At 27.3% G+C, this 15,782-nt stretch overlaps 3 protein-coding genes across 8 annotated transcripts; 1 reads left to right on the top strand and 2 right to left on the bottom strand.

Moving 5' to 3' along the window:
• The first annotated feature begins 8,198 nt into the window (after positions 1-8,198).
• LOC135931747 (uncharacterized) lies at positions 8,199-13,911 on the top strand. Of its 6 annotated transcripts, none has more exons than XM_065469034.1 (5): positions 8,199-8,701; positions 8,748-8,814; positions 8,904-8,970; positions 9,373-9,453; positions 9,775-10,068. In XM_065469034.1, exons 1-5 carry the CDS (start codon positions 8,680-8,682, stop codon positions 9,913-9,915), a joined length of 378 nt encoding a protein of 125 aa, XP_065325106.1. In that variant the 5' UTR covers positions 8,199-8,679; the 3' UTR covers positions 9,916-10,068. The 6 variants fall into 6 exon arrangements, 3 of the variants coding, with proteins under 3 accessions (XP_065325106.1, XP_065325108.1, XP_065325107.1); XM_065469036.1 differs by lacking the exon at positions 9,775-10,068 and adding an exon at positions 13,849-13,911 and having other exon boundaries at positions 8,210-8,701; XM_065469035.1 differs by having other exon boundaries at positions 8,211-8,701; positions 9,558-10,068.
• LOC135931746 (uncharacterized) lies at positions 11,418-13,262 on the bottom strand. Its single transcript, XM_065469033.1, has 9 exons — positions 13,257-13,262; positions 12,681-13,210; positions 12,452-12,595; positions 12,324-12,413; positions 12,142-12,213; positions 12,057-12,095; positions 11,912-12,004; positions 11,821-11,864; positions 11,418-11,780 (listed from the first exon to the last, which is right to left on the bottom strand). The coding sequence occupies exons 2-9, from the start codon at positions 13,009-13,011 to the stop codon at positions 11,748-11,750; spliced, it is 846 nt and encodes a 281-aa protein (XP_065325105.1). The 5' UTR covers positions 13,012-13,210; positions 13,257-13,262; the 3' UTR covers positions 11,418-11,747.
• LOC135931745 (uncharacterized) lies at positions 13,205-15,382 on the bottom strand. Its single transcript, XM_065469032.1, has 5 exons — positions 15,316-15,382; positions 15,160-15,226; positions 14,719-14,792; positions 14,340-14,663; positions 13,205-14,295 (listed from the first exon to the last, which is right to left on the bottom strand). Exons 4-5 carry the CDS (start codon positions 14,365-14,367, stop codon positions 13,370-13,372), a joined length of 954 nt encoding a protein of 317 aa, XP_065325104.1. The 5' UTR covers positions 14,368-14,663; positions 14,719-14,792; positions 15,160-15,226; positions 15,316-15,382; the 3' UTR covers positions 13,205-13,369.
• Between the last annotated feature and the right edge of the window lie 400 nt (positions 15,383-15,782).

Here is a 15,782-nt window from a genome sequence, read left to right as displayed (position 1 = left end):
CATCCATTTATGATTTATTACTGCGAAAGCGGTACCATCAAACATATAAGTTACGTAGTTATATCAGATTGTCTAAAACACAATATTTGTTCCTTTTATTTATTTCAAATAAATTTAATTCAATTCTTGAAAGAAACATTTGATAAGATTTCAATAATTTATTATTTTTCTGATGGAGCCGTTACCCAGTATAAGAACAAAAAAAACTTTGTAAACCTCTACAACCATTATAATGATTTTGGGATCAAGGCAGAATGGCATTTTTTTGCAACTGCACATGGCAAAACTCCTTGTGATAGTTTAGGGGGAATTATAAAGAAGTTGGCTGCTAGAGCAAGCCTGCAACGTCCTTATGAAAATCATATATTAACTCTTATGGATTTATATAATTATGCGAGAATTAATATCCCGGGTATTAATTATACATTTGTCAGCAACGTTGAATATTTAAGAATGGAAACCAATCTCGAAAATAGATTTTTAACGGCCAAACTAATTCCCGGGACACAAAAATATCATTTATTTATTCCAATGGAAGGAAAAATGAAAGTCAAACGTTATTCTAATACATTAGATAATTTAAAGTATGATATTATTTAATTTAATATGTTTATAACAATATTAATTTTCCATTTGATATTCATGTAATATAAATAATTAGCTAAATAAAGTTATAAATATTTTTACAATTATTTTCTCTCTAAAATAAAATCGCTAAACTTATATGTTAAATATGACATAATGTCTACTAGTGGGCTCACAGCCCGAAACATTTATAAAAAAAATATAATCGGCCCGATCATAAAGGAATTTTCTTTTTATTTGTTTCGTAAATTATACTATATATTTGGTATAATTTAGGATTTAAGCCATACTATTTATATTTAAAGCGTAATAACTATTGGCCCAGTAATGGTCCCAATCTAAAATTTTGTACAAATATTAAGAAATATAATGTCTATTTGTAAAAAAATTTGAAAGAAAAAAAAAGAGCAGCTTTTATTTTATAGCTATTTCCGGTTTTCTATTTCTGGTTTTTGGTAATAGACTTTTTATTAATAAAATAATTTTTATATCTTATTAAAGGGCTATTCTAGAGCTACTTAATAAAATTTAAATCATGCCTTCAGCTTAATTACTTTTTGAGATATTTAAAATTAAATATAAAGTATTTTGGAATTTTTGCGTTTAAAGATGGCCATATCTCATGAAGTAAGCCGATTTGAAAAGTAAAATTTTACATTTTTATTAGTTAGTGTATATACTACCAACATACAAATTTTTAAAAAAATCGAAGGGGGTCGGGTTGAGAATCGACTTTTTTTGGTTGATTTAATATGGAATACAACATATATATTATATTTATAAACCTTTTTAGATTCATCTCTTAAAGCTCTTTGGAAAAATCTAAGAGATTGTTTCATGAGAGAAAGACTAAAAATGACCAAACTTAAGAGTGGGTCACAGGCAGACCATCATATTTCATGTGTAAATAATATCTTTAATGAAATTATGGGGAGACAAATGAATGTAAAATATAACATTTGAATTGGTAATATATTTTTTATTTAGTTGATTGTATTGATAGTGATCTTATAATAGATACTATTATTCCTAAAGGACCTCCATCACAGCTTAGTAATGAGTGTGGTAATTATAAATTTTAAAAATATACATTATTTATATTTAAGAATCTATTTTTTCTGACTCTATTATTTCATCTTGTAAATATCCTAAGAGAAGGAATAATGATATAGGTAATTTATATTTATTATTTACTTTATAGAAAATTTTAAAATAGATGAAATAAAAACTTTACTAAAATTAGAACATGAAAAAATGAAATTGGAATTAGAGATGACTAAAAATAGATATAATGAATATGCGATATGTCATGTAATGGTTTTCTATATATTAATATTTCTTGCTGACAAATAATGGATAACCAAATTACAAAATGGCGCTACAGCTGATTACAATGTGTGGACACTTTTATAATGGGGTAATGATAATGCACGGTAAGCGTGCACTATTTTTTTCATGTTTTTCATAAATTAACAAGCACGCCAAAATACGTCATATATTTATTTTTTGGTAAATAAATAAGTAAAATTACGAAAGCTCTCGTTTATAAATGTTCGTTTTATAATTATTTTATTTGAAAAACTAAACAATTAAGTATAAGCTAAATAAAAAGGTATTCTTGTAAATTTTATTCGTAATATTTTAGTTGGATTCTAAGTTAATAAATAAATATAAGCTAAATAAAAAGGTATTTTTGTAAATCTTATTCGTAATATTTTAGTTAATAAAAAGATTAAAAAAAATACTCGTAAAGTTTTCTTGTTTTATGGGCGATTTTAGGAAAATAAATCTTTAGCTAATTAAGTTTTTGATATTTCAAGTTACGTTAATAAATCGTTAGTAAATTAAGATTTTTGATAATATTTCAAGGTTAATTAATCTCTAGCAAATTTAGGATTTTTGATAATTTCAAACTTAGCTCTCTTATAAATTCCTGGATCTCTAGTTAATAAGAATTGCTATTGTTATGAACAAGGTAAATAGCCTTTATGATAATTTTAAACTTATGAACAAAGGTATATAGCCTTTTATGATAATTTCCTTTATGATAATTTTAAACTTATGAACAAAGGTAAATAGCCTTTTATGATAATTTTTAAACTTAGCTCCCTTACTTATTTCTGGATCTCTAGCATATAAGAACATTACTTCAAAATTTTCCAACTTCACAGAATTTTAGTTTAACAAACATTAATTAATTTTGACTTTTATATCTTGCTTATTCCGAAACCCCTAAATAGTTTTTAATTTTTGTTAACGGAATTTATAAATACAATTTATAGAATAAAGTAATCTGTGCCATCAAATTTTAGCAGCCCCTTATGGTCTTAAATTTTTGTAATAGTAATTTATAAATGCAATCTCTAAAATAAAGTATCTTATGCCAATATAATTACAATTTTTAGAATAAAGTATTTTATGCCATTGAATATCAAATAATTTGTATTTGAATTTAAGATATAACTTGTAAAAAGCTATCAAATTTATGAAAATGGACATATTACTAGTTGATCGCCATATTACATGCTTCAATTGTAGTCCTTGACATCGACTTACTTACTAGTTTTAATGTAGTCCTTGACTTTATTAATTTTGCTTCCCTTTCTTCCACTCGCTAATATTTTATGATTCCCTCCCAAATATGTTTCTATTTTTACTTTTTCTGCCTATTCATAAATTTGTTTAAATTTTATTTTCAATATTTCATATTTTTAACTTTCCAGGCGCCTTTGTTATATTAATTCTTTGTTTCTCTTAAAATAATAGTTTTCCAAATATTGGGCGCCATCGATCTCTATTTTCTTAACATTTAAATTTTTCTCTTTCTTATAATTTTCCAAATATTGGGCGCCATCGATCTCTCTTTTCTTAACATTTAAATTTTTCTCTTTCTTGCTTCTCGACAATGTCTTATACAACTTGTTATTAATATTTTTGTATTTATATATTTTAGAGCTTAATATAATCTTTAATTTTGGTTATTGTAAAGTTATAAGGTTATCCCGCCCTGATTTTTTCCCCCCCCTTATTATTGTTTTACCTATATATTTTTATTAATCTTTTCCTTTTCCATAGTCTTCTATTATATAAAAAAAAAAATTTTTTGTAAAGTTTTACTTTTATTTTTATACGCTTGGCTATATTTTATTTTCCCTTCAAATTTTAAATCTTTTCTATAAATGTCCATGTCAACTCGTTTTCCAAATGTGCACAGAGATATGGAGGTAAATTTTTTTTTTTCTATACAGTTGTTTTTCTGTATTAAACAATCTTTATCTTTTTCGTTTTTATTTTTCTCTTTAAGTTTTTAGGTGACCTCATCTTCCAACATTTTTGGTCTTTTTATATTAAATTAGTCCTAGGAAAATAATTTTATTTATTCATTTTTTATTATTTTTCGATTGGCTCTCCTTTAGGTAACATATGTTTTCCTTTCATCGGAATTTCATGAAATTTCCTTTACACTATTCCTTTCCTAACATATGTTTTTCCTTCTATCGGAATTTCCCTAAAAATTTCCTTTACACTATTCCCTTCCTTTTAGGTAATTAAGACAATATCCTTTTAAAATCGACAAACCCAAATTCACTTTCTTCCCCTTTTTGGCATTGCTTTTGAATTACCTCACTTTGTTTCTACTCTTTCTCTTCCGGGTTGGTCTAAAGCCTACAAACATCCTTGTCAATTTTTCTTCCTTTTTCTTTTAAACAAAAACTGTAAGAAATATATTTAGTATGACCACTTGTAATAAATCATATTATACATATATTTTTGTATACATATATCCTTTTTATCTGATAGCGCCCGAGTGGTTTGAAAGGAAATTTTATCATGTCCTCGCTTAATATAAATGGTTTAATAAATAAATTAACCATTTTTCTAAGGCTCATGGTCGACGAAAAAATGGATGTGATCGCGATACAGGAGACCCACTCAAAAGATAATAATATGGCTACCTTTAATAACTTTGAAATGTATAGTTCTGGCACCACTTCCAATAATTGGTCGGGAGTTGCTTTCTTTATCAGCAAAAGATTATGCAAATACGTGGATAAATTTGTGCCCATTTCGGAGAGATGCTGTTTACTATACCTGAATACCTGCTTCAGGCAAACAATCTTAGTTAATGTCTATGCCCCGCCTAGAAGAAACGAACGGCTCGCATTCCTCGATGACCTCGAAAACATTGTAAACTCTCTTCCTAGGAGTCGAAATTTGATAATTCTTGGGGATTTAAATACTAGGATCGGAAAAGATGACTCCTTTATTAGAGATGGGGTAATTGGGAATGCAACTCTCTCTCAATTAAACAGTGATGACAGTAGAAAGTTATTGGAGATGTGCAGGAGTATAAACCTCAAGGTCGAAAATACTTTCTTTTCGCACAGTGAATTAAACACCCTAACCTTCAGTAGAAATAATATTAAGTCTCAGATCGATTTTATCATCTCGAACATCCATAGTTGGTTTATCGATGTAAAAGTAATGCCAAATATTAATATTTCTGATCATAAATTAATCAGAGCCACTATCACTGTGAAAAATTTATGGGGAAACTCTCGGCGTCCTTCTCTTCAACCCCAGCCGAGATACCTGTCCTGGAAGAGAAATGCAACTTACCTGCAACGCCCTGCAGTCAAACTACAGCTCGATCTATTCTTAAATGATAGAGAGGCAACTTTCTTATCCTCGTCGGAGTCTCAATCTGTCGAAGAATGTTGGGCGTCTTTCAAAAACAACTTGTTTGATGCCTACAATCATCTCCCAAACATCAACATTTCTCCACCGAGACAGGAATGGCTATCCGATGACACCACTCGCATGATAGCTCAACTCAAGTTACGGGGTGAGCGCGATGGTCACTTATGGACCTCAATTCATAGACTCCTAAGGAGAGATAGAAGGATCTTTATTGCTAAAAAGGCTTTTGAGATAGACAGGGATATGAGGGAAAATAGAACTTTCGACGCCTATAAGAAACTAAATTATTTTTGTAAAGCCAAAGTGTTCAAGACACTTCCAACTATAAGACTGGATAATAATAGGTTAATTACTGACCCTGACGAACAGATAGCGTTATGGCTTGACCACTATATGGGAGTCTTTGATTCTAGGAGGCCTACCTTAATCCCATCCACTAGTCAAAATGGGGGACAATTGGATGCAAACTTTTCATCGGCGGAAATTGTGGCTGCCATTAAGAAGCTTAGGAATAATAAATCTCCGGGTACAGATAACATTACGGGAGAACATCTGAAAGCAGCTCCCTTAACGATCTCTCGGTTCTTACTTCCTTTGTTTAACAAGATATGGTTGACTGGGATGATGCCAGCGGATTGGAATAAGACTATCTTTTGCAACTTCCCGAAAATTCCAATTTCATCTAAATTCAAGGATTATAGAGCCATCGCTCTCACGTCTATTGCATCAAAAGTTTTTATGGTTCTTTTAAAAAATCGCATTCTTTCCTCTACACCAAACCTTTTGTCTAAGTATATTTGTGCTTACCGTCCAGGTAGAAATATAAACGAACCAATATTAGCTTTAAAGATTATAATGCAGAAATGTCAGAAGTATAAATTACCTTTTTACTTTATTTTTATCGACTTTAAACGTGCTTTTGATAATGTTAACCATGATGAGCTTTGGAAGATTTTAACCGAATATGGCATTGACTCTAATATTATAAGGATCCTTAAAACACATTATAGTAGTCTTTTTGCCTCCTTAAAAATTTATAATAAGGTTTCTCCATCTTTTAGGACAAAAAAAGGGGTAAAACAAGGATGTGTTCTTTCCCCGCTTTTGTTTAATATACTTATGAATAAAATCATAGTAGATACGCTGGCTACTGCGAATCTCTTAGAATTAAGTTCCAGTCAGTCTTTTTTCTTGGAAAATAGGGTGATATCTTATGCTGACGACATAGTTTTGATAACAAAAAGTTTGGAAGAAACCCAAAATTTGATCGCTATATTAAACTCCTTTAGTCTTAAGGTTGGCTTGGACATTAACTTTGATAAAACAGTGATAATGCCCTCGTCCCAGGCGCCTCTTCTGAATAATTTGGTGGTGGGGGGAAAGTTGGTTAAGGTGGTAGATTCTTTTAAATATCTAGGTGTAACCATTGACAATAAAGGTAGTTGTAAAGAAGAACTAAAAATTCGTTTACAAAATGCTAGGGCGGCTTTTTATAAATTTTTTAAACTGTGGAAAGCTAGAGAGATATCCGTTTTCACAAGACTCTGTATTTTCAACTCAACCATCATCCCGATTCTCTTTTATGGCGGTGATACATGGGAGATTACCAAGACCGAAACTAGGAAATTACAAACGTTTGTAAATAAATGCCTTAGAATAATAAATGGAATCTTCTATCCAAATATTATCTCAAATGAAAATCTTTGGAAGAAGTCTAACCATACCCAGGTTCACGTATCTTTAAAAAAGAAACGTCTTACTTTCTTTGCCCATATTTTAAGAAATCATAGTAACAATAGCCTTGTTATTGATGCCATTAATTGGTTATACTCCTTTAATGGGAAAACATATTGCAAATATAAGACATTATGGTTCTACAGAGCCTTGAAGGACATAATGGATCTAAACTTAAATTTGAAGCAATTCCTAAGGCTAAATAAAAACAAAAAATCTATAAAAAAACTACTAAAAATTAAATCGAATTACCTAAACCTCCCATAATTTATTTTCTGTATTTTTCAGGTTATTTAATTTCTTCATCTCTAAATTTTACCTCTTGATTTTTGTCTTTCACCTATTCTGTGAATTACTTACTTCACTGACTTCAGCTTTTATTTATCTTATTTTCTGAAAAAACTGCATGGTTAACATTATCAATAGCTCTGTTATAATTCACAAATGTAAAGCAGAAGGGGTTTTGTTCTTAGTTTTTCTGCATGATTATTTTTCTAAATTAATTTTGGATCCAGTATTTTCTTTTCTTGGCCTGTATATACTTATGTATTTTTGGTGTGGGTGTTATGCTTTTTCCATGTTATAGGATGTGATGGCTATAGCTTAATAAGTCTTAATTTTCTTGTGGTCTTAGTTTTTGGGTAGTTACTTAGGTAGGATTTTTGATTTCATCCCACTGCAGTAGTTCCGCTCTCCCATATTTCTATTAAATGAGGGCAAATAGGTAGCGATATTGTTATAGATGCTATTTATTTTTTGGTTTTTCTGCTGTGATATTATCTGGCCCTGGAGCTTTTGCTTTTTCTTAGTGTTTTTTCATTAGTCTTTGTTCGCTTGTTACATCATTTATGGAGAAACCAGTCGACAGGGGGGTGGCGAGGTTTGTAAATATGTTTTGCTGGTAGAGTTTTCCGTGAATGATAGACTATCATATAACAATCAAGCCAAAATGCCTTTTGTTAATCCTGGCCAACAATTACTTTTCAATTTCCTAAAACTTACGGAGCTGGCTCCTATTTCTGCGTCATAGTTTCCTTTCTCTCATATCTTTATCATTATCAAAGACCTTTTTCGCTATATAATCTATCTATCACTCCATAGAGTTTTTTGTTTCTCTGGAAAAAGGAAAAATAACCGTTTGTTGTGTGGTGTTCGTTTGCTGGATAGTCATAAACCGATTACTGACTAGTTTTTGCCTATTCACTGGATTTTTCACCTTTTAAACAATTTGTGGTAAACCCATTTTAGCTTTTCCTTATTTTCATGAATAAATTCTAATCTCAATTGATATGAACACATTCTCAATTATTGGTTAGTAACTATCAAGGCTTACATTAGATGTTAAACTTAAAATTGGCCACCACCCACCCTTAAAGTAATTAAATTATTTAGGCAGTTCATGGGTATAGGCTTTTGTTTTTGCCCTTCTCTTTTGTTGATTAGCCTATAGACGTTTAAGCGACAGTTCTCGGACTGTTGCGCGTACAAGTACGTGCGGCTTGCCCACAAACGTGTGAAGGGCTCCTCATTTTTTTTCCTCCCCTAAATTAACTATCCAGTTTGATGGATTTTTTGAGGAAAACCTAGCGTAGCTCTGTTGTATCCACAACCAGAGGGCGAAAACGCTTTTATCACCTATCACGTATTTAAACATTCAATATGGACATTCAATTTAATAAAAGTAATCGTATTTATATACACACAATATTTAAAATTTAATGAAATAGGTTATTCCTTTTACAGAACCTATTCCTTTTACAGTACCTGTTCATTTTACAGTACCTTGATAGCCAAGTATTTTTATACTCAATTTATATTATAAAAGTATATTGTTATATACTTAGTTACAATAATAATTTTATATTTAAAATTTAATGAAATAGGTTATTCCTTTTACAGAACCTATTCCTTTTACAGTACCTGTTCATTTTACAGTACCTTGATAGCCAAGTATTTTTATACTCAATTTATATTATAAAAGAATAATTGTTAAATTTATAGTTATGCTTATACAGGCACACTGGACAGGTTAAATATTAGCCTTTGTGCTACCCACCCTATTCAAATTTTTTACTTAAGTTGTTAGGCCCACCCTGGTTCTCTTTAAATACAAGACCTAATCAAAAATGTATGTAGTTGAACATACAAATAAAAACTATTTGTGATATTTGGAATGGTTAAATTAAATATATTACCCCTTATTTACCATCTCTCTATTAATTCAAGATTATGATATAAATATTAGCACAAAAAAAATCCACAGGCCATGTATATATTTTAAGAGGTTGCTCAGCCTAGCTTATAGCAAATCTCTAATAATGATATTTTTTTAAAAAGCTTATATCATACTAGATTCTTATGGATGCACATCAAAGCAATTTTGATCTTTTTGATTTAGACAATATAACTTCTACAAGTCAAATAAATTTAGAGGTAACAATATTTTTAAGAATATATTTACTATTGATTTGAAATGTAATTATTTAAAGTTTTAATCTAAAATTTTTATCTATATATATTCTATATCTATCTTATAGGTTATTGATTTTTTTATCTCAGTCAGCCAGAATTGAGCAAATGCGAAATAACCTGTTTCATTAAATTTTAAATATTGTGTATATAAATACGATTACTTTTATAATATAAATTGAATGCCCATATTGAATGTTTAAATAATTGTTTGGTTTTTCAAATAAAATAATTATATTTTTAGATTAATCATTTTATATTATCATTTTTTTATATTCAAAATAGCAAGCGACAATAAAGACAAGAAGTATACACAGAAATAAACTATTGACAGGATTAACAAATTGTTATAAAGTATTCTCTTTTAGCCAAAGAATCATTTTTATTAAATACACAAAGGCCCTTTTGAAATTTTTTTTGTTTTAAAATGTAGCCTTTTTTTTGATCCAAGAAAAATTTATATTTTTTATAGTCAAAAAAGAAATAAACAACTTTTCATTATAATGTGAATTCTCATAGCAGATTTGAATATGAATATTTTTTTAAAAAGCTTATATCATACTAGATTCTTATGGATGAGCATCAAAGCAATTTTGATTTAGACAATATAACTTCTAAAAGTTAAATAAATTTAGAAATAACAATATTTTTAATAATATATTTACTATTGACTTGAAATGTAATTATTAAAAGTTTTACCTAAAATTTTTATCTTACTCTATAATCTATTTTATAGGTTGGGGCTCAATTTGAATCATATAATGATTTGCAGGTATAAAGATAGCTAATATTATCCAATACTTTAAGAAACAAATATTTTTATCAATTTATATGTTGTCTAAGAATATGCATAAATGAGATGTAAATAATTCCCAATGAATCATAACATATTTTAGTCAGTTTGATTTAACTTCATATATTATCACTCAGAGGTTGATTTTATTTTTTATGCATGTATTTTATCAAAAACAGTACAAATAACCTGAGACCTTAAAATTTTGCTCACTGATGAAAATTCACTAATAAAACTTTTTTTCTTCAAATAATTGGCTTCCAAATTATTCCAAAGAATCTTGAAAACCATAGTAGCTAATATAGCTTCTCTAATTTTATTTAATTCTATTTTTAACAATCTATAGTGTTACTCTTACTACTATTGCATAACTGACTTATTGGCTTAATTGCTTATTGAACTAAGTTAAATATTATCTACCCATTGGATTTCAATTTAAAATAAATTTTAAAATTCAATCTTAAGTTGTTTTACTTCTTATACTTATTGGTTAAAATATTTCAATTAAGTTAAGATAAAAAATCTAAACACTATAATAAAATAATTATTTAGATTAAACAATGTTTATTATTATTTTATTATATTCAAAATAAGGCTTCTATGTAGCAATGGACAATAAAGTCAAAAAGTATACAATAGAAATAAACAATAACACCTCCATATAATACCCAAAGGCCCTTTTAAGGGCCAGTTAAAATTAGTAGAAGAAAAAGAGTTTAAAGATAATAAAACATTAAGCTTTTGTTTCCATCAAAAGAGAAATTTATATAAGTCAAATAAAAAGAATAAACAACTTTTCATTTTAATGTGAATTCTGATATAATTATTAATAAATATTTTAAATTATCATATATTTTATTTGAATTTAATAATATCACCTTTGATTCAATTTTAACTAATTTCTTTATGTTAATTTTATTCTTAGCACATAAATTAAACTAAAATGATAGTATTCTTAAATCTTATTAGAAAATTTTATTTTCATTGTTTTGCAAATTTGGCCTACATTTTGATCAATTCATTTGCAAATCCTATAATCTTGCCTTATTTTCCAAAACATCTTTAATTTTTTTTATATCTTACCCTTCTAAATAGCCAAAATAACATAAAGCAGCCCATAAAAAGTTTCCCTGTTCTTTATTATTGCATTATTTAGAAGTGACTCAATAAAACAAATATTTTTTGAAGGTCATTTTTTATTATAAGATATATAATTTATAAAAAAATAATATTTGTACTATTGATTATATAAAAAATAATATTAAATATTTTATTTAAAAAATGATAGCGTTTTAATTTGATTTGAGCTTGTAGATATATTCCCAACTTTCACAAAAGAAAAATTTGAAGTTGGGACATTTGTGGTGTTATTTAATGGTAATGTCAGTTTGGGCATATTATTTGGTAAAATCCCTTAAAGAAATAAATATTAAATATTATTAAAGTGGTCTATTACTAAAAGGATTTAATGGCCTAATATTATTTCCATGTGGTAGTACTAAAATAAAATAATTAGGTATATATAATAAAAGATTTACAAGAACTGTGGAGTAAATTGTTCGTTTTGTATTTAATAGAGGCCCTACAAGAAAAACATCAGATAATAATATAATTAAGTAATTTCGTTACTAAAAGAATCTTTTTGTCTATCATAATTACAAGAATGGATAACTATATTCTTATCTGATGAGCCAGCAGTGTGCTTTTTAGCATTAGCACATCCTAAAAATAATATATATAAAAAATTAAATAAAGTTTAACAATATATAATAACCTATAAATGTTTGCATTGATGAATGTAAACTGGTAGAATCTTGAAAATATATTATGCAATTAGTATAAAATTTACAAAAAAATACTTGTGTTTTCAGAAAGAGCTTGTAAGGGTTTACTATTTGTGAAAATTTTTATTGATGAGGGAAAACTAGTATCTAAAAAAAATATATTGTTAAGACATAAAAAAATTTTTTGCTTTTCATATAAACAATATTTGCTATTAGCCAAAAAAAAGTGATATAGATGTAACTATAAAATATGTAACCTTTCATATCTATCAAATGCTTAAAGTTGTGATTATTTTCTTTGTCCATTATATTGATGTTATTTATTTGTTTTTCTTTCATCACTTTCACTTTTCACAAATAATATAAATGAATTTAAAGATCAAACCTTTTCTCATATTTTTAGCATCTTTGTGTCTTTTCAAATATCCAGGACTTATTTTTTCTGGCATTTCAATATTTTTTATATTATTGAAATCGATTTCTACTTCACTAACTTGTTTCAGTGGATTTTCTGGTTTTTGTTCAACATCTTTTATATATATTTTTTAAAGTTTCCAGAATATATTATAATTCATTAAAAAAAATTATTAATAAATTCTAAAAAAAATGATTACCCATGTCATTAAATTTAAATCCTGATGTTGGATTAAATATATTGATAGCATGTTCAAATTGTTCAATAATTTTAGGAGTAGGCTGACATAGATCTTTATAAACATATTTTAAGTATGTATATATTTTGTTAAATGCATTTTGATTCATCTGAGATGATAATGATGATATATTTTGCATAATATCCTTTACTTTTCTGAATTTTTCATCAGATGATAGAATTTTTTTTTCATTGATAGTATGATTAATTCTAGTGCCATCGATATCATTTTGATTAATATTATTAGTAAGTATTTTATTTTTATCAGTCATCATGTAAATTTTTGAATTCATAAAGTAATCTCTCTGCCATCTTGGATGACATAAATTTTGATCAAACAGATCTATACCATTCAATCTTCTATATTCAAAAATATGCCTACATGGTAATAAAATAGATTCTAAATATCCACAACTACAATTTGAGGGTAATACTGTTAAAGTTGAATTTCCTTCATCATGGGATATTGATAAATTTAGCTGATCTAATATCCTTTTAAAGGCAGCATTAGTCAATATATTTTATATTAGAATTTTACACTATTTTCTGGATAACTTATTGTAGATATTTTTTTAAGATTCATAATCACATTATGATTCTTTTCCTCATTTGAGGTATCTATACAAATATTCAAATTTTTGAAAAAATTTGTTAAATTTGAATGTTTTTTATTGGGGTTTTGAGTACCCTATTCATACTCTCTGTCCTATTATTTGTATAAATAGAAAAATTTGTGGTTTTACACCGCCATGGATAAGACCACTCGTGTCGAATGTTATGCCAATTATTATTAAAATATTCTTCCACATCTGGAAAATTTAATGCCATCAATGAATATATATTTCCCAATAATGTGCCTCTGTTTTGGTGTAGATCATTTTTTTTCAAAAGATTTAACACAACCTTTACCTGGGTAGAATTTATATTTCTCTTTTTAACGGTTATTTCTCTAATAAATGTTTGTTGTACATGGAACGTACATATTTCAAGTGAAGCCATAGGAAAGGCTTCTCTATAAGCATGTCTATCAGCAAAGTCCTTATCTGCAATTATTACTTTAATTTTATTATTATTATCATTGTACGATTTAAATAAATCACACATATTTTTAACAATTAAATAATTCTCAGATTTGACTATCCAGATAGCAGCAAATCTCGTTTGTTCTTCGCCATCAATAACAAAGAGAGTAAATACTGGCATTTGATAATAATTTAATTTATAAGTTGCATCAACCAGGAGAATCTCTGGAAATGCAATAAAGTAATCCTTCATATTTGGGGTTTGGTAATATATCCCATGAAGGGCATTGTTTTCAGAAACTATTTTTATAATATTATTAGGGTTTAAATTTTTTAATAAGTTAAAAACATCCAGGAGCTCAGAGTCCCCTGGTTGATATAATATTTTCTTTTTTATATTATATAAATCTCGATTTGTTGTGTAAACTCCTTTTTGTTGGAGGTCATATTTAATTTTAGGAATTGAGGCATCATATTTTAAACACTTAACAATTAATGATCTTGATTCATCATTTATTTTACTTTGCTTAGGTAAACGCATGAATAAATTATAATCTAAATTAATAAATAAAAATTGTATATTTCTTAAAAATATATACCCAAATCATGATTATGCCCACTATTCATTTTGGAAACCTCTAGCCTATGTAGATCCCCTATTATTATGTGCTTTACTGAAAAGCTGTTTGGGCAATTTAGTTGTAAAGTTTGGGTAAGTCGTTTTCCTTTCCCACACTTTTAAAGTGTCTTCCTCCATGTATACAAACATAACGTATATATTTGTATTGTATTGTTCGAATAATGTTTTCATCAAAATTACCAAGCTTGGTACATGTTGCTATATGGTAATTTGTAAACACTAGATTTTCATATTTATCTATAGCTTCTTGCAAATCATTAAATGATTCAAATTGTGCCCCAACCTATGAAATAGATTATAGAATAGATAACCTTATTAAAAAAAATATGCATTGTTACTTCTATTTTTTTTGACTTGTAGAAGTTATTTCTTCATCTAAATCAAAATTGCTTTGATATTCATCCATAAGAATCTAATATAGGGTAAAAAATATTAATGAGTTGGGTATAAACTAATAATCATTATTATTTGGATTTTTTTTGTGCTAATATTTATATCATAATCTTGAATTAATAGAGAGATGGTAAATAAGGGGTAATATATTTAATTTAATCATTCCAAATATCACAAATAGTTTTTATTTGTATGTTCAACTACATACATTTTTGATTAGGGCTTGTATTTAAAGAGAACCAGGGTGGGCCTAACAACTTAAGTAAAAAATTTGAATAGGGTGGGTAGCACAAAGGCTAACATTTAACCTGTCCAGTGTGCCTGTATAAGCATAACTATAAATTTAACAATTATTTTTTTATAATATAAATTGAGTATAAAAATACTTGGCTATCAAGGTACTGTAAAATGAACAGGTACTGTAAAAGGAATAGGTTCTGTAAAAGGAATAACCTATTTCATTAAATTTTAAATATAAAATTATTATTGTAACTAAGTATATAACAATATACATTTATAATATAAATTGAGTATAAAAATACTTGGCTATCAAGGTACTGTAAAATGAACAGGTACTGTAAAATGAATAGGTTCTGTAAAAGGAATAACCTATTTCATTAAATTTTAAATATTGTGTGTATATAAATACGATTACTTTTATAATATAAATTTGAATGTTTAAATAATTGTTTAGTTTTTCAAATAAAATAATTATAAAACGAACATTTATAAACGAGAGCTTTCGTAATTTTACTTATTTATTTACCAAAAAATAAATATATGACGTATTTTGGCGTGCTTGTTAATTTATGAAAAACATGAAAAAAATAGTGCACGCTTACCGTGCATTATCATTACCCTTTATAATGCATTGAATGAATGAATCGCCAATCTATAGTTATATTATATATCATTGTTGCTAGATGACTTAGTGAAAATATAATTTATATGTATTAATTTAATCTAATATTTAAAATAGTATTCATTTAATAAATATTTAGATAGTCTT

The sequence above is a fragment of the Gordionus sp. m RMFG-2023 genome, chromosome 1 (assembly GCF_954871325.1).
Source record: "Gordionus sp. m RMFG-2023 chromosome 1, tfGorSpeb1-WG-v2, whole genome shotgun sequence".
Classification (NCBI taxonomy): Eukaryota; Metazoa; Nematomorpha; class Gordioida; order Chordodea; family Parachordodidae; genus Gordionus; species Gordionus sp. m RMFG-2023.
This window is presented reverse-complemented; position numbering and strand designations above follow the sequence as displayed.

Bases quoted from the DNA above. Each gene is read 5' to 3' on its own strand.
- LOC135931747 (XM_065469034.1), top strand. From the start codon at position 8,680: ATGGACATTCAATTTAATAAAA. The intron at 8,971-9,372 runs GTATTTTTATAC...ATATCATACTAG, and splicing joins TACAGTACCTTGATAGCCAA to ATTCTTATGGATGCACATCA. The intron at 9,454-9,774 runs GTAACAATATTT...TATTCAAAATAG, and splicing joins CAAGTCAAATAAATTTAGAG to CAAGCGACAATAAAGACAAG.
- LOC135931746 (XM_065469033.1), bottom strand. From the start codon at position 13,011: ATGAATTCAAAAATTTACATGATGACTGATAAAAATAAAATACTTACT. The intron at 12,596-12,680 runs GTAATCATTTTT...TATATATAAAAG, and splicing joins ATTTAAATTTAATGACATGG to ATGTTGAACAAAAACCAGAA. The intron at 12,414-12,451 runs GTTTGATCTTTA...ATTTGTGAAAAG, and splicing joins TGCTAAAAATATGAGAAAAG to TGAAAGTGATGAAAGAAAAA.
- LOC135931745 (XM_065469032.1), bottom strand. From the start codon at position 14,367: ATGAATAGTGGGCATAATCATGATTTGG. The intron at 14,296-14,339 runs GTATATATTTTT...TTATTAATTTAG, and splicing joins TGGGCATAATCATGATTTGG to ATTATAATTTATTCATGCGT.